Raw genomic sequence first — 18,853 nt, 5'->3', positions numbered from 1 at the left:
CATCAATTAGCCTTGATACTGTATCGTTGGAAAGCGGAAAGTTTTTCAATTTTTTGTTTCTTTCACGCCTGTTAAAACCATATCAATATATTTGTCTGCTGGCAATGTGAGGCTTTCTGCGAATGTATGGGGTTTGGACATCTTAGCTACTCTTAATGCTACGAGATAAGAAGCTTCAAGTCCACTTTTATCAGTATGGTTAGATTTACAAATACAAGCTTGTTGATTTCTCTAAGTATGTAATTTTCTTTCGAAAAATTCCAAGAGTTTGCTTTTATGATCCGGATGTTTAGTTCCAAGTGTCGAATTAATTTTGATGGCTTCAGGCTTTCATCGGAGAGGACTTGAAAATAAACAACGTACTGTGGCTTTCCATCCAGTGAGGTAAAACCACAATTTAAATAATTGTCATTGTACAATCTTATCTTTTTACCAATCGATTCACTAGATGTAGATATCTCACTTCGTTTTTTCACAAATTTATCCACTTTGCATAAGAATCTAGTTAAAAAAAACCAATTACACCGTTTGACCGCACACACAAAAAACCGAAACTTCAATTATTACTATTTTCAAAGAAACTACGCTTTTAAAAACTTAAATAAAGGTACCAGACGTTTACTTTGCATTCGAAACTAAACTGATGTTCTGCAATCCCTTACGCCTCTTTTATACTGCTGAGAGCACGAGGTGTTTAAACGTATCATATGCATGTTCGAACATGACGCTCTCAAACGAATGTCATGCATGCAGATGAAATTACAAGGAGCTCGTACACATCAAATTGGAATCTGTAAATTGCTCAGGTTTCTACACTTCATATGTGCATGTTCATATTCGTCGCTGTCAACGCAGCTAAATAATTTTAATTAGGTTTCACTGGGTTGTGGTTGGGGCCCTAGCGTTTTTGCCGCCGTAGGCAACCCAAAAAATGCCACCCCCCAAATTTCTAAAAAACTTTAAAATTTGTCAAAAAATTAACAGAATTAGAAACGAACCATGTTAACCAGAAAAATCACATATAATTGAATTAAGGCAATAATACTACTCGTAATACAGATTTACGGAAAATTGTTTTATTGAAAAACAAAATTTACATTTTTAACGAGCTAACGACAACTAAAACTAGTACCTACTATTTTCAAATAATTTAAGTATACTTTTAAAACAATAAACAAAACTAGTAAAATAATATGCAAAGTCTAAATCTTTCTAAGTTTCTTTTCTAAAAAATCAAGAATAACTTCTTTCAGATATAATTTATTATGAGGGCGAGGGTTGGCAGGGTGTATTATTACTCCTACTACCTTTCGAAGCTAATACCCTTAAACCTAATACCCTTTGAAGCTTATAGAGAGATCCTGGCCGTTCTTGTTAGGGATATTTCTGCTCATCGGCCGGTGTTATTAGGGGGTGACTGCCATGCTTGGTCTACATCCTGGGGATCCGTCAGGACAGATCCACGGGGCAGGCTGCTTAATGATGTCATTGCAGAACTGGATATGTTGTATATGAATGTAGGGCGAGTCTTCACATTCAGAAGCGGGAAGACTGGTTATATTGTTGATGTCACGTTTGCCGCCTCAACTCTGGCTCCGAGAATTCGGGACTGGTGGGTCTACGAAGGGTTCACCGTCAGTGACCATCAGGTTGTGACCATGGCTTTAACTGACCCTGGTACTGGTGGAGATGGAAGGATTGTTCAACAGGGCTGGAGCGCCAGTGGTATGGACCCGATTGCCTTTGCAGTGAATCTGAGTTTGCGAATGGTGAATGAAGCCCACAATGCAGAAGCAAAAGCCACTCGCTTGGTCGATTTTTTGGTGCGTTCGTGTGATCTACAGCTCCCTAGAAAATGCAGTAGGAGAGGTCGTCCTCCGGTATACTGGTTGATAGCCAGTTAATATTGTATAATGTATAATACGGTATAAAGGTTGATAGCCTAGTTGATACTCCGGTATACGGCTGAGATAGCGAATAAGCGAAGGGAATGCTTACTGGCCAGGCGTGCGGCAACGAGGTCTATCTCTATTCGGGTAAGTCTGTATATTTGGCCTTATATAAGGAGAAGAAGAGAGAGTTGGCACGGTTGATAAAGGATACGAAGAGGCAATGTTGGAGACGCTTAGTTGAAGAAATAGGCGTGTCCTTGGGGAAAGCCCTACAGATTGTTAGTGAGGAGTGTCTTGAAACCCAGAACCAGTTATCCGAGATGCGACCGAGGTTGCGCGCATAATTGAGGACCTATTTCCCTACGTAGGTGGGGAACTGGCTGATGTGCAGCCTGATGTAGAGGCACTGCCGTTGTTTGAAGAACTCAATTCAGCGATGTTGCGAGTGCCCTCGGAGAAGGCACTGGACCCAGATCGCCTGCCAAATATGGTTGTTAAGGCTGCAGTTGGAGCTGACTCAGAGGTGATTTTAAGTGTATACAACACCTGTTTGAAGAAGGGAGTATCCCCTTTGAGGTGGAGGCGGCAGCGCCTGATCTTGATTCCGAAACCGGCTAGGGACTTGACGTGGCCGTCCTCCTATCGGCCTTTATCTATGATAGATGCATTGGCCAATAAAAGAATGATACTGCAACGGTTAACCTGTGCGGTGGTGGGGGCGGGTGGACGCCACCGAAATCAGTGGCGATCTAAAGGCCGATCTACATTGGATGTTGTTGCAGATGTGCGGGGTTTGGCGGAGCTAATCATTGCTGGCTGCCGGACATGCAAAGGAGGATGTGCGTTCTGGTCGCATTGAGTGTGAGGAATGCGTTTAACAGAGTTTCTCACGTCGCGATCAGTCGCGCGCTAGAAAGGTTTCGAGTTCCACTATACTTAGTTCGGATCATCTGCTCGTGTCTTACAAGCAGATGTATCATATGTGATATTGATGATGGCGTCCTCGAACGTGTTATAAACAGAGGAGTACCCCAGACAGAGTGCTTAGCGTACCACTTCCTATCTCATCTCCTAGGACTATCTCATTGGAGGGCGTGGAGGTCATTTCCGGATTACTTCCTATTGACTTCGTGATTATGCATAGGAAGAGGATGCACGAATGCCGGGCTATGACCTCAGTTGAAAAGAGAGAAGTGAGAGCAGCAATTACTGAGGAAATGTTAAGGAACTGGCAGGAGAGATGGGACTGCTGTACGAAGGGCCGATGGACCTACAGGTTGATACGCGATGTTGGGAGATGGTCTGAGAGAACCCATTGCTCGCTGGATTTTAATCTTACTCAGCTGAGGGCGAGTCATGGTGGATCTAGGGCGTAACTCAATAGGTTTGGGTTGGACCACTCAGATAGCTGCCCTGCTTTTGGGGTTGAAGACCCCACGACATGTATTTTTTCGCTGTTCTAGATTTGTGATAGAGCGTGAGGAGAACGTGGATGGTATTGGCAGAGAGGAAATTTTGAACCTGGGGACGTCCAGGAAATTATGTTAACCAGTGGGAATCACTGGGCGGCTGTTGCTCGATATGCTAAAATTACGTTCTGCCAAAATTACTTTCTGCCGAAGAAAGCCGCTGGTTAAATAGAGGCCCTGGAGTCCTGGTGCGGGGGGGCAGAGCCGGGGGCGAGTGTCTAGAGGGCCTCCTGATCTTGTGAGGGTCGGCTGGATGCAATGAAGCCGCGGTGACTCCACCGGCTGAGGTCCCGGGTGCTTTCCCCACTCCCGAGCTAAAACTGATGGGATGTAAGTATGCGTATTGTAAGTATGAGTGTTGGGAGAGTTGGTGTGCGTGTGTCTGTGCGCAGGTGGTGTGGTGTATACGTGTTGGAATGTTTGGTTTAAGTGTGTTTGGTGTTGTTTTGTGCTGATTTTTTAGTTATGTGTGTATGTGCCTTGCTATTTGCTTTGCTGTCTGAATGTGTGTGTGGGCGCTTACCCCCCTTTCTGTAGCAATGTCTTACCAGCTATTCCCAGGAGAGGCGGATCGCCAGGGGTGGAGGTTTAGTCGGTAGTGCGCAGGAATACATATGCCTTTTTTACTAACTTGCGGAACCTTAGCAAATCTGTCACTGCTTTGGCACCCGTAAATGGGGTTCCTTCACCTCTTAAAAAAAAAAAAAAAAGATCTAATTTATTACTCAATTCATATTCAATAACCAACACTGCTAACCCATTAAGACGATTTTGAGTAGACATGGTTCTTAAATAATTTTTTATTATTTTTAATTTAAAAAAGTTCTTTCTCCGGTAGCAATAGTTATGGGAAGCGTTAGCAAAATTCTTAGAGCAATGCTCAAATTTGGTCCAATTTTAAGGGAAGTAATAAATTTAAGAACGTCAACTGAACCTTCTTTCTTTGTTAAAAGAGAAGAAATAATGCCTATTTCGTCAGCCAGTTCTAAAGCGTTAAGATCGGAGGAATCACCATCTATCAAGACGTTTTCGAGATCTAAGTACCTCCTGCCATCCCTTATCTCCCCCCATGATAGAATTCGTTGAGGGTATATAGCAAAAGGTTTTATTGAAATCGGTTTAACAGTTCCAGAAAATCGCGATTAAACATAAATAGGTAAAAGTGAAGTCGGTTGAAAAAAATCATAGAGTGAATTTAGAATGTTAAGTGTATAACAAATAATACCCACTTACCTCTAAAATTCACTTTCCACATCCACTATACTTGTAACTAACTCTATCACTACCACAATTAGACGTTGTTGCATAAATAAAGTATTGTTTTAATCTGATTCTTTTTATATGTGGGTGGAAAAAGCTCCTTGAATCCTGTCTGCGGCGCCGGCGCATCTCACAATTTACGTATAGAAATACCCAGAAGCGTGTCTATTTCTGTTACATTTGAATAAGCTGGTTAAATCCGGTCTGCTGTGCATCTCAAAATATAGGAATGCCCAGCAGGCTGTCAATTCCTGTTGTATTTGATTTTACTATTCATTTATTTTCTAGATACAAGTAATCGAAATTTGTGGATTTTTGGGGGTTGTGTTAATTTTTTTGCGCTCTAGTTCAGGCGGTTTTACCGGTCCTAAATTTTGCCGCCGTAGGCAGTCGCCTACCTTACCTACCGCCTAGGGTCGACCCTGTTCGGGGGTCGAGAAATATTAATAATATATTTCTTTTTTACTTTTTGGGGTCGTGGAGCTAAAAAGATTTAGAATCACTGCTTTAACATCTTTTAAATTTTCAAGGTCATTATACAAACGTTAAGGTCATTACAAACGTTTTTGTAAGTATAGTCATACTTTTTTTAAGTATTTCATGACCCACCGGGTTGGTCTAGTGGTGAACGCGTCTTCGCAAATCAGCTGATTTCAGAATCGAGAGTTCTAAGGTTCAAATCTTAGGAAAAGCAGTCAGTTTTATCCGGATTTGAATATTAGATAGTGGATAACGGTGTTTCTTTGGTGGTTGGGTTTCAGTTAACCACACACGCCAGGAACGGTCGACCTGAGACTGTACAAGACAGAAATGCGTAAATGAAGTACAGACTTCATTTACACTCATACATATCAACCTCATTCATCCTCCGAAGTAATACCTTACGTGGTTCCGGAGGCTAAACAGAAAAAGGAAAAAGTATAATCATAATAATTTGACAAAATATTAATATTTTTAAAATAAAAAATTATTTTTATTTCTTTTAAAATCAGTTTTTTATTAAATATCTTAAAATTAAAATATTATTACAACTTCGTAGTAAGGTTAGTGTGAGGTTGCAAACATCCATAAATATCACGTAATTTTAAGGGGAAAATCCTGGAGAACACCGTGGTTTATTATGAGAAAAGTGGAATGATTATAAAATTAATAAAAATTGTAACATATAATTTTTAAATAGCCTGAACACTTAGGTAATGGTTTTTTGTACAAAATTATTTTAAAATGTTGTTACATGAAAGTTTTTCCTGAATAATTGGAATCTTATCTAATAATGGATATTTTAATGTTGAAGATGGATTGATTTATCAGTTGAAATTCAATTTTTTTTTTTGTTATATAATTTCCCGTCTTATATACTTGTGAGTTATTTTATCGTGAAATATTTTTTTACCTCAATTAAGTTTCACATATGAATAACTATCATCAATTTACTGAAGAAGTTAACAAATTTTTTCTTTAAAAAATCAAGTTTTAAGATTGGAGATTCTTACGATAAAATCCTAGTAAAGGTAAGTTACTTTTATACAGGTTTGATACTGGTGTCCTTTGGTGAATGAGATTCAATTAACATCATCTCAGGAATGGTCGGCCTGACTCTGTACAAAGATTACACTTCATTTACATGCCATACATCACCCTCATCTCATTGAGCCATATGGTTGGTTGCTTATTATTACAAATTTGTACAGATTGCAACGTACATATTAGGAATAGAAAATAAAAACGATTGGAAATGAATTTGCCCTAGTCGAGAAATTCCCTTTTTATTTTATACTGCACACAGCCGGCTTACTATATTTACATTCCCGGCTTTATCATCTGAAATAATAATAGCTACTTACAGAGTGTCCCACGAAGACACGGAGAAACTTTCAAAACATGTTCTATTAATGAAAGTAATGAAAGATGTTCATATAAACATGGGTCTGGAAACGCTTTGTTTTCGAGTTACGGCTAGCGAAAGATTTCGTCTCTTCTAATAAAAAGAAGTCCTACTGTAATTTTTGGAACCCAAATTAAGGAGTAATGTTGTTGGTTTATTGTGTAATTTGCGCTGGGAAATAGGATGAAACAGGTCCAAGATCTGTAACTTCAGTGGTTTTTAGGATATCCGACATAAAACACAAAATTCGGTGTCGAAAAACAGGGGTTTTTAGGTTTGTAGTTTAATAATTTTGTTAAATGACAAGTAAATATGGAAAATTTAGTACAAGACTTGTAGAAAATTTAATCTTGAGAAAATATTAATGTAAATACAGCCAATAAAAAGTAAATAGAATCTTTTAAAAATCCATTTTTTTTTTTTTTTTTTTTATTAAGAAATATAGACAAAAATAGTATTATTCTTTCTGTACCTAATAAACATTTATTTTAAAACATTCTTTTTCATTATCTTCGATGTATCACAATTTAAGAACGAAAAGGTCATTTCTAACGTGTTCGTTTTCTGTTGAACGCCAAGTAAATCATCCTGTTAATGATGAACATCGTGTGATTCAGCGTAGCCCAGGTACTAGTGCAACACCTTTTTTGAGTGCAATAGGTGGGACACACTTAGACATAGTAAGGCACTCACAGGTATAACTCCAGAGACAACAATAGACTACATGCTAAGAAGCGAGTCAAACTGGAATAATTTTGCTAGTTTTGTTAGACAAGTTGTTCTACAGAAATACTCCGATGAGAGAAGACAAGGTGTTGGCTAGAATAGGACTGGGTGGACAGCCTTGCTGGTGAGGTCCAGCATGCTGCGGTGTGTTGGCACTGATGAGCCACCAAGGACTCCACGGGTAACAGTTAAGCAAGAGCACACTGAATACTGAAGGGACCCGGTACCGCGTCGCGGCGAACTGGGTCTGGCGTGGTGTATTAGTATTGCCCTTTTGGGTCCCCAAGGGGACAATATTGATAAAGAACCCTCAAAAAGAGCTAACCGGTAGGCCGACCTGCCTTGCCGGTATATAGCCGGTAGGTGGGGAGGCCTATTTGAGTTTAAAGACGCGGCGTAATACCAACAAGTCGGTCCGGCCCAGGGGAGCTGAGAGAAAAAAAAAGAAAAAAAAAAAAAGAGAAAAAAAGGTACTAGTGCAAGGCGAATTTCATATTGCCCTCGTTTGTCAAAAAACAAAGTGCGACGAATTATACGGAAAGAAAATCTTTATTCTTTCGCCTGCAGAAGGTTCAAAATTTGCGGCCCGCACGAGTTCAGAATACTCTCACGGTTAAACTTGTGTCATTGGCTTCTAGACAACGCTGATAAGGTAAGTTAAATTTTATTTACCGATGAAACCGCTTTTATGAGAAACGGAATCTTCAACCCTAAAAACAGTCATTTATGGAGCGAAGAGAATCCACATGGTACTGTGGAAACTAGTTTCCAATGTAGATTTCACATTAATGTTTGGTGTGGCATTATTTATGACCAAATTCTGGAACAATTTGTTTTCAATGAAAATCTGACGGGAGATGTATACGTTCATTTCTTGAAAAATAATTTGCCGTTTCTTTTGAAGGATGTACCTTTACAAACTAGATCGTAAATGATTTTCCAGCACGATGATGCAAAGCCACATTTTTCTTTTAGTAGTTAGAAATCACTTGAATTCTAATTTCTTAAACTGGATTGGACGTGTTGGACCAATCAATTGGCCACCACAATCACTCATTAATTTGGGTCCCAAAAATTACAGTAGGGCTTTATTTTATTAGAAGAGCTGAAATCCGGACGAAATCTTTCGCTAGCCGTAACTCGAAAACAAAGCGTTTCCAGACCCATGTTTATATGAACATCTTTCATTACTTTCATTAGTAGAACATGTCCTGAAAGTTTTGCCTTCAAAGGACACCTTGTAATATATCTAATATAATATGTCTATGCAGTGAGACAAGGGAAAGAATGCTAATCGAGTCAAGTTTTTCTTGTCGGGATTTTTGTAGATCTTGACATTTCATGATTTCCACTAACCAATAAAAAACTCAGTTTTTAGCATCGAAAATTCCAGAAGGATGCACGTACATATTAGTATGTATTTTGGCCGGATGTTTGTTTGATCCAGACTGAATGGAACGACTTAGATGAAATTTGACACGGTGGTTTCTGTGTGTATAATGACACGGAGCCATTTAATTTTGATCATAATTGGTTGAAGAGGGGAGTGAGTCCGTATGAGTCCCGAGTTTCAAATTTTACTAAAGAATGGGTAAATTTTTACATATAATTTATTGTTCCTTAGGTAGCTAAGGTACTTTTTTAATGGTATTTGGTTTTATTCAACCCCCCCCCCCCCTCCACCGATAAAGTATGTCATTTTAGTAATCTCTATGGACAATTTCATTCAGGAGTGGGGATAACAAATCTAATTTTTTTTTCCTTTTTCGTAAATCTTGCGTTATTTTCAGACTGGAATAACCAATTTTTATAAAATTTTATACGATTTTTGAATACAGGTCATTCATTGATGACATTTAATCTTGGTTATAATTGGTTAAGATATTGAAAAGTTATGGTCAAAAAGCATCCCGTATCTCAAAAAGTTTACTCACACCGTACAATATATATTTTTTTATATAATTCATTACTTGCATACTCACAACACTTCAGGGTTCCATTTAATTTTTCTCTAAGTAGTAGTCTATCGAGAGAGAAACCCTCAACAGCACAGTTGCTAAACTTTACCGGTTTGCCGGAAATGTTATGCAACACTTCAACGGTTTTTTTTAACTGTAATTTATCGCTACGTAAAAATTTTTAACCACTCTCATATTTCATAAATAAAGTAATGTCGAAGAAATCATCTGATGTCTCCTAAATTTAAGTCCTACTTTTCATTAACGCATTTATTTTTCAATTAATAATATTAAATATTATAATTTTAAATTGTAAAATTGAGAATGAAAACAGGAATTTTTCGAAGAAGTTTACTAATAAATGTATAAGCGTGAACTACACTTGTTAGCTGACACAAAGATTTATTGCACCATAGGTAGTATATTATTGAAGATTATTTATTTATTATCTATCAGATAATGCATTTTGTACTATCGAATTATACTGTAAACTTTTTATCTAAAATAGACCAATAAAAGTTATTTATGAATAAATGTTAAAATTAAATCATATCTATAGCCGAAAAGTTATTAAAAAAATAAAAAATAAAAATAATAATAATAATAATAACAAAATGTAAGTAAATGATTATATATTTAAAATAAATTTCGAAAATATATATTTTTATTTTTATTTGTTATTAAGGCAAGTATTTTCCTAACTGAATTGAATCTTTGGATTTGGATTGTTTCGCAGAAGGGATAAATTAATTCATCTTACACTATACATTATGGTTATATCTTTCTTAAGGCTGTGACGCATTTAAAGCATCTTGGGTACAAAAATTACAGTCAGAGTTTCTTTCGCTGAAAGTAATGATGTTTACTATACAGCTAGTTGTTGTGATAAAGATATGATTTTTAGAGCTAAATATCATGTGCATTTCTATTAGCCTGGAATTTCTTTTAGAGGGAGAGAAAAGTACTATTGTGTCATCATCGCCCGTTGAAATAAATATTATAAGGAAAACAACGAAAAAACATACAAAAGAAAAGAATAAAAAAACTAAAACAAAATAAACTGTAAGCTAAATGTAGTGAAACAGTTGACTGTGTAGTGAATATCTTTACTCTCAGAGAAAGTAACTTTGACTGGTGCTTATTCTTAAAAGGAACTCCATTTCTTATTTACTTTTTTTTACACACAGCCTAACTTAGTAGGATTAAGGTGGCTAACATATAAATTCCAATCTTCTCCTACACTCCATTCTAATACATTAATAAATCCACTTTTTAGAACGATTTTAATCATTTTTTATAAATTAGTATGAGAAAAATGTTTTCAGTAATTTGGTGCAAATAGAAATATTCCAAAGAACAATAAGTTACAATTTAGTAAACAAAAGATTTTTATAATTTTTTGACCGTTTATGAAAAATTCAACTTCAAAAATTTTGCAAAGTAGTGTTTATGATTTATAATAATTAGCTTTCGAATTCGGCTTAGGCTGGTTTTGAGTTAAAATCCTAATTAATTTGCTTTTATTGAAGGAATACAAGCGTTCTGTAAAAGTTTATATATATGTTCCTCTGAAAAATAACCACACTAAATTAGTTATGAGAAATTTGAAAATGTTTATTTAAAAAAAATTATTTTCCAGATCACATTATGCGATATAAAGATGAAAAGGATTCGAAAGGAGACCGAAAAATTTTAGCCTATGTTATTTTTTACGCACGCGTGGTTGCGAGTTGGATGTGAGAAGGAAATAAGAGAATAAGTTAATTAAATTTTTTTATTTTGGAAGGCGAACTTAGTCTCTTCATATCTCAGTGAAGGTCTCTTTTTTGCAGTATAATTAATTTAAAACTCAGATACTGAACTGAATTAAAGTAAATACATTAGAATAATATCATAAAATAATAATGGTTATATTAATTGCTGAAAGGTAGAGGTAATTTACCGCACAGAAAGCGAAAGTTAGTCATAACAGGGTGACTGAGAGAGGAAAGAGTGGCGGAGAAGAATCATTTACTTTTTGCTATCGCACTCGATAAAATAAGAGCATTAATAAATAATTATTCTTAATCATTAAGTAAAATTATAAATGATTTTAATGAAATTTTTCATCTAAAAAAAAAAAAAAATAATAAAATAAATATAGAATATAGCGTATTTATCATTTAATTGCAGAAAAAAGAAATCACTTTTTTACTTTGACGTAAAGTGTATTAATTTAAATTTTAATTTCTTAGCTATTTTATTATACCTATTAACTGATCTCTTCCGATCTTAACAATATTTTGCTGTTACTTAAGGCGCTTGTTTTAAAATCTAGATTTCAAGTTTATAGGTTTTCTTTTTCTTATTTTAAACTTAGTTATTAGTTTGTTTTCTATGTTAGTAAACTAATAATTATTCAAGATGAATTTTATTTAAAAGGATTATTTTTTCAAGATATTAGAACGGAATTTTCGAAAAAATATTGGATCTGTATTATCCTCACAACCCTAAGTTGTGCTGAAAGCACCTTGATTTTGAGAGGGACATTTGAATTTTAAGTTTCCCATATCATGTAAAAATAATCCTTGAAACTGACGTAATTCTGAAATTCTTGTTTATATAAGATATAGATGGAGAAAAACATATAAAATTTTAATTCTTATTATATTTAAGTCAAACTTTTATATATATTATTATATCATTAATATTTCTTTTGTGTTTTATCTACAATAGCTGAAGTCGGTTAAAATTCTTTCTGGAGAAATATGTCAAAATTAGATATATTTTACAAAAGTGACAACAATCATTCTCAAACTAGTTTGTCATTGCCAGTAACTTTCTTATTCTTTACGGACTTTCTGATCACCGATTATCGTCGGTCAATATAGCAACACCTCGGACTTTCTTTGTTAAATGCGCAGGTGCGAAATAATGAAGTCCCCATAGATTTTCTCTCATCCCAAAATTTACTTTTCAGCTCTGTGCTCTAGTAATTTTACCATAACATCAATAGATAGCGTTGCTTTCTCTTTTCTTTGCAACATCATTCTTCAAAGTTTTCTCTTACTTAACTTACAACAATTTTTTTATATAATTCAAAAATAAATTTTAATGTATTGAAATTTGATTAGAGTTTTCGTAAATTTTTATTCAAATTGAGTACAAAGTTTAAAATATTGATGTACTATGCTGCCATCTAATGAAATAATGAGAAAGTAGTTTTACGCATTGCTTGTGAAACGGTACGCAGGTCAGAAACGTACGTCACACTGGATGAGATTTTCTTGTCTGTTGTTTCGGTGGTGAACATTTTGTAGGAATTATGGTATTTTAACTTTAAATGATACATTTTTACTTTTTAGTGTACACTTGTTAAGTTGTTAGTTGTGTTTCAACCAGCAATGGTTGGAAAATTTTTATTACTGGCGGCATATGTCGGATTGGCTGCGTCTTCCTCAAATGGGACGTCGGGATCATTTCCCAATGGAGGTAAGGCCATGATAATTTAAGGTAAACTTCGGTTTTTCTTAATAATTGATGAACAATTATTTGTGTTTCGGTATTACTATTTACTTATCGTATTGATTAGAATTTTTAATATATTATAATCATAATATTCTTCTTAATTTGTTAATATACACCGGTTTGCCCCACATGATGGTGTCTTATTACAGGTACGTGCAGTGGTCGATTTTTTAAAATACATTTTCATTTTCTTTTAATTTGGATTAAATTTGACAAAATTCTTACCATTAATATTATAATTGTAATTTCTTACTGTAATTAGCTCTTTTTTAAGTTGTAGTTATATTGAATAAAAGCTTAAGAACAAGGCAGGTTGGTTGTTCCGTGATCGTTTACATAATTACAGTTTTTTCACGAAAACGAAAGTTTGTTAATATATTCATTTGAACTTATTTTTTTGTTTTTATTATTTGTAATTATGAATTCTATAAGAATAACTTCTACGGTAGTTAATAGAGCACAATTTGTAAATTGGTTGAATGCGACAAATCACGTATCTGAATAAATTTTCGCATTTCTTGCTAGTAAAATCATATCGATCGCACGTGTTCTATTTAAGTGCAGTGGACTTTTTGGCCTAAGTTTTTGTAATAGGATGATGTCATTTGTGTATGAATGATCATTAAATAGTAATGTGTGGTTGATGGAATCATTTTTTAATTTCAAGTGCAATGTTGAATTTCAATTTTGAAGTTCTCACTTTAAACTTGAAATTATTTTTTTTTCAAGATGATAATTTCTGGTATTTCCTCTGAATATTCGACTGCAAAGAGAACTTACATGAAATATTATAATACAAATTTGTCAAAGGCTGTAGTTGATTACTTTTTAAACTCTTGAATAAAAGAATCTATAATTAGCAAAAAATATATAAATAATTTTTAAATTACAAATAAGTTGATACCAGTTTAACATTTTATTTAAAGATTGTTTTTCATTTAAGTCTTAAGAAATTTACAGATGTTTATGATTTTTTAGCCACCCAATTGCATCTCTAGCATTGTATTTGGTGTTATAGCTATTTTCTACAATTACAAATGTGCAGGATTATGTTGAATTCTGATGTTGGTTGTAGAGGTTTGGTAGCTTCTTGATGTGAAAATTTATTATAATAGAATCAGATACTTTTTAATACAGAGTACCTTTGATTTTACTTATTATTATTTTTTTTTATAAAACTAGTTAACTTACATTTATAATTTCATGTGCGTGGTATGTGATTTATAATAATTTTTATTGCATGTGGATTGTATCCTCAAAGTTATTGGCTAAGTAATTTTTTGATGTACGTCTAGGACCAGGTAAGTAACTATTATTAGCTGGTTACAGTACTCATTTATATTTCACCAGAAGTAAATTTGAGGAGTGTGTATTACAATGTAGTAAGTATTATTCATTATTAAAGAACTCCTTTTAAAACCATCAGTTTTTAACAGAACTGAAATTATTTGTTTTAATTGGGATTTTAAGAAAAGTATATTTTACACAGTACAAAAATGAATTATTTTGTATTAACTGAAATCAATATAACTTTAGTGCATTTTAAAGTTCTGGCATTGAAATTTATATCATGATAATGAAGAAATTAAAAACAAATTTTTTTTTATTACTATTAGTTTGATTAAAGAATAGTTTCTTCCATCTTCACTTATTTACAATTAAACTTCATTGGAACTGGCCCTGTTATGATGCTATTACCATTGTTATTTAACAACAAAAAACTGATGGATGATTACTTTTTAAATAATGAATTTTATTTTTTTAACTTTTGTGAATTTTAAGTTTTTATTTTTATTGATCCTCACCCCTTACCAAATTAGAATTGATTTCAATCAGTATTAGAACTTTGTCGCTAGTAATTTGCTACAGTTTGATATTAGACCAGATACCGTCAGTTTTGCAAGTTATTGATTAGCTGAATGTAGCTGATGCATTTTCTGAATTAAATTTTAATTTTTTATTTATTCTGAAGTCTGTTATCAAAGTCAATTAATTTATATTAACAAATTTCATCCTACTTGAAGATTAAGCTCAGAATTTTAATTATAACTTTTAAATTCTTTTTTGTTATTCATCCATATATATTTTTGTTAATTAATTTTATATTTTTTAAATTTATAGAATGCATAAATAAAATGTTAACTAAGTTTAATTTTTACAGCATTTTTCTGTCCTAACATATGTGAAATTAATTATAACCGATTGATATATTTTTGTTACTGAGGCACCACTTACTTTTTTCTTACTTGTAGGAAAAAATGTGATAGTTAGTATTTACCCATGAAGAAAATTTGACCTTTTTCTACAGAGGATAGAAGGTGGAATAGTGATGTTTTAGTAATTAGTGATATTAATGCTTTAAATTAATTCATAGCAATGTGTAACTCTGATATAAAATTTTAATTTGGTATATTTAATGAATATATTTCAGAGTATTTTATGTAAAGTATTACAATTGATGTTTTATTCAGTTTCATTAATATAAATTATCAGAGATTGAATGAGGATAAATCCATTAAAATGAACTTCTCTTGTTGAATGTAGCATTACTAATTGAATTGATAGTATCATCCAAAAAATGATGATACTATTCCTTTCTGTTGCCCAAAATTTGAAATTTTTGGGTGTCTTATAAGTTATAAATTCCCATAGGACAATCAAATTTAAATTATTTGCTAAATAATTAAGTTATAGTGTTTGAAGCATTTTAATTAAACATAAGTTATTTATTGTACTTAGTCTATGAAAAGGGAATATTTTTTTATTTGCTTCTAATTGCCATTTCTATTTAATTACAAACTAATTTTAAATATTTTACCAAGGGGTGCTATATGTTTGGTTTACTATTCTTTCGTTTATTTTTTTATTATTATGGATCTTAATCAGTTTTATTAAATTTATAACACTGTTCTAAACAAGATTTTCCTCGAATGTTTGGTATGAGCATTTACCAGACAGGGCTAGTACCATTTTTTAGCTGTGGCTTATGTCACATTCATGACATGATGAGTATAATTACTTACTGAAGCAAACAAAATATTTTCTTTTTTAGTTTGAAATAATTGAGTTACAAACACTTAACTTAATGAAAAATTAGTTTTTCGAAAATATCAATTTGGTTATTTTATGAAAAACTTGTTTGTTTTGTTATTAAATGGCATATATCATGTACTGGTGTTAAGAACATGTTTTCTTGTAGGATGATTTTCATTATTAAAGAGGTACTATGCTATTAGGTATCAGTTTGGATTTTATACATGAATTTCATAAATTTAAAAATTTTTTGCACAGTTTATTTCAGCAACATGAAATTTTTTGTATTAAAGAACAATTTGCTTCAGGAGAAATAAACTTTCCTGAAGTCTTAGAGAGATCATCCTCCTTGGCAATTAAAACTTACACTAAAAAATATCCATTAAATTAATTTTTTCAATAATTCAAAGTAAATATTTCAAATTGTTTCATGACACTACTTTTCCAGGCATGTGGGACCTGTAGTTACGCATCTGCAAAGTAGTTGTTTCATAAGTACATTCAGTGACATTTTGTTTCATTGACTGAATACGCTAATGATTTTTGATGAGGAATCAAAACCATTTAAATGTCAGTATAAATAAAAGAAAATTATTTTCACTGTTAGGAGCAGTATTCTTAGCCATTGCCATGTTTTATGAAAAAGGTTTTTGTCAATCTCCAGATCGCCCTGTGTTAAAGGTTGGATGTGGTTCTCTTCATGCTCTCAGTATATTAATTTTTTTTTGAAGTTGATGTCATGTAAAAAGTATAAAAAATACATGTAGGTTGATAAATAAAATGTAGATTGATTTGGCTTTTTACAAGACAAATGTAATGTGTTAACATGCATGCCAAGCCCACCTAAATGCACAGGAATTCAGCCCTGAAAATGACGACTTCACTTTTTTTTTTCACTAGGAGTGGTAGTGTAATTTACTTCATTAATCTCAGGAAGTGACTCTGATTAGTACTTGTTACTTCAGATGCTTTGTATGCATTTTAGTTATAAGAATGATTAAGAGGTAGTAAAAAATAAATTAACGTATTCTTCCATTTTCTGCACAGAGTAGGGGCCAACAGTGATAGTATTATTGGGTATGTCTGAAAAGGGTTTAGATGAAGGGCATACTTACATATCCCCATTTATGCATGCTGGTCAATGATTTAAACTTTTCCCCCAATTTAATGGTATTTAACCTGGTGAAATTATTTACGAATTTTTATTAAGTTGTTCTGAGGTCTCAAATAATTTTTATTTTAATGAAGTACTTCATTGTAAAGAATGAAATAACAGTCTGTTTACAGCCTTCGAGAAAGAACTTATCTTCTTGTTATTAAAATATAGATTTTTAAAAAAATGTTTAAAAATGGTTTTTATTTACCAATACAAAAATAAATTTGTAATCACAATATAATTAATATTAAATTTAAATTCTGAAGTTGCTAAATAAAATAAAAGTATTATAATTGTTTATGTTCACTGTTTTAAAAATAATTTTCTAAAACATCTTTCATATTAATCGTGAAGTAAATTTATAAATACAAATTTGTTAATAATTTAAAATTTATATATAAGAAAATTTCAAAATATAAAAGTTAATTATTACATCAATTATTTCCTCCATCATATCATTCTCCATATATTCACCACATATCATTCTCTGATTTTTATTGAAAGCTTATCGTTAAAACAGGATAGAATTATTGAGACAGAAGCATTTTTACATAACGTACTGACAAATGATTGACTGATTATCATTGTTTAATGGTAATGGTAATGGTAAATTGATCAGAAAAAATTATTTATTTGTGATAAGTATTTGGATTTATATCTGTTAAAGAATGATAAAAGCCATACATCTTTCATGTAATATATATCTGCTTACAATGTACAAATTGATTTCTTACCGAAAATGTGCATATGTGGTTGTTTCTGCCATTATGCTAGGAATGGTTAAGTAGAAAAAGAAAATGGGAGTGGCATCTTGATAATGAAATTGCAAATTGTTGTAAGCAATGAAAAATTGTTTTGGCAGTGTGTCATGATTGATAAGTGTGAAATAATTTTTTTTTTTCATTAATGAGTTAATCTGATTTCCCCAGTTTGCATAGATTTTTGTGTTTTCAAATATATGTAGTTTTATGTAATTTTATTAATTCAATGTGAATTATTGTGCTTTGACTCATTAACGCTGGAAGTATATTTGAATAATAATATAATTTTGTAGATGGCCCGTGTATAATGTTATAGTTGTGATTTACATAATGTACTCAATTTTATTTTGTCTAATTAGAAATGTATGCAAATTTATTTTCTTATTGGTTAAGCAGTTATTTTAAATTCAGTGTGGACTTTTTTGTACTTTATCTTTTTCACTAGATTAAAATTTTTATTTAACTTTATTTTATGTGTTGACACTGATTTTCTTATATTGAACTTTATTATTGATCTAAACCTTACATGGGATTAATATAATACCTGTCATTTTTTTCTTTGTGTTAAATGAAAGTTTTTTGTGATATTAATTCTGTAAAAACAATTATTACTCTTGATGTACCATTACTCATGGTGTAAATATAGCCTATGTGACTGAATAGTGTTGAATTGTTAAAATAAAACTTTTAGGTATCTATTATGATAAAAGTTATTAATGTTGCTTTGTTAAAAAAAATTATTTTTTTTTTTAGTTTGTATGTAATGCTATCTGTTATTAATTACAAAAAAACAATTATTTGCATAAAAGAGGATTTTTTCACACCATTTTATTTTGTAGAATTAAATCATGGAGATTATTGTATGATGGTTGAGAAATTGTTGTTTATGTAAGTTTTGTAGAAAGGTTCAGTATACGCAATTTTAAAGACGATTTGGTTAAGTTCAAAATTTATATTCAAGCAATACTCAGTAGAGCAAAAAGTAAATTGTACTGGAATATTGCATTAGCCGAACAGCAAACCTGACTTTTCTAATGCTATAATTATAGTGAAAGTTGTGTTTATATGTGTTGAAGGTGCACATGGGGACTGGATGTTTAATTAAGGCCTTCTGAACTTATATAGGATTTCTAATATGAAATTTTTCTAAATTTAATGTTTTTCTTTTGAGCACAGGCATGGATACTTATATTTTAATAAGAATAA

General features: G+C 32.4%; 1 protein-coding gene across 2 annotated transcripts in view; it reads left to right on the top strand.

The window, feature by feature from the left end:
• The first annotated feature begins 12,417 nt into the window (after positions 1-12,417).
• Positions 12,418-18,853, top strand: part of Cals (calsyntenin 1) — a 132,124-nt gene continuing 125,688 nt past the window's right edge. For both annotated transcript variants that reach the window (XM_075357571.1, XM_075357567.1), the window contains exon 1: positions 12,418-12,661. In XM_075357571.1, coding sequence (XP_075213686.1) covers positions 12,574-12,661 — 88 coding nt within the window. In that variant the 5' untranslated portion in view covers positions 12,418-12,573. The remainder of the gene's footprint in view (positions 12,662-18,853) is intronic.

Source organism: Lycorma delicatula, chromosome 1 (assembly GCF_047948215.1).
Source record: "Lycorma delicatula isolate Av1 chromosome 1, ASM4794821v1, whole genome shotgun sequence".
Lineage (NCBI taxonomy): Eukaryota > Metazoa > Arthropoda > Insecta > Hemiptera > Fulgoridae > Lycorma > Lycorma delicatula.
This window is presented reverse-complemented; position numbering and strand designations above follow the sequence as displayed.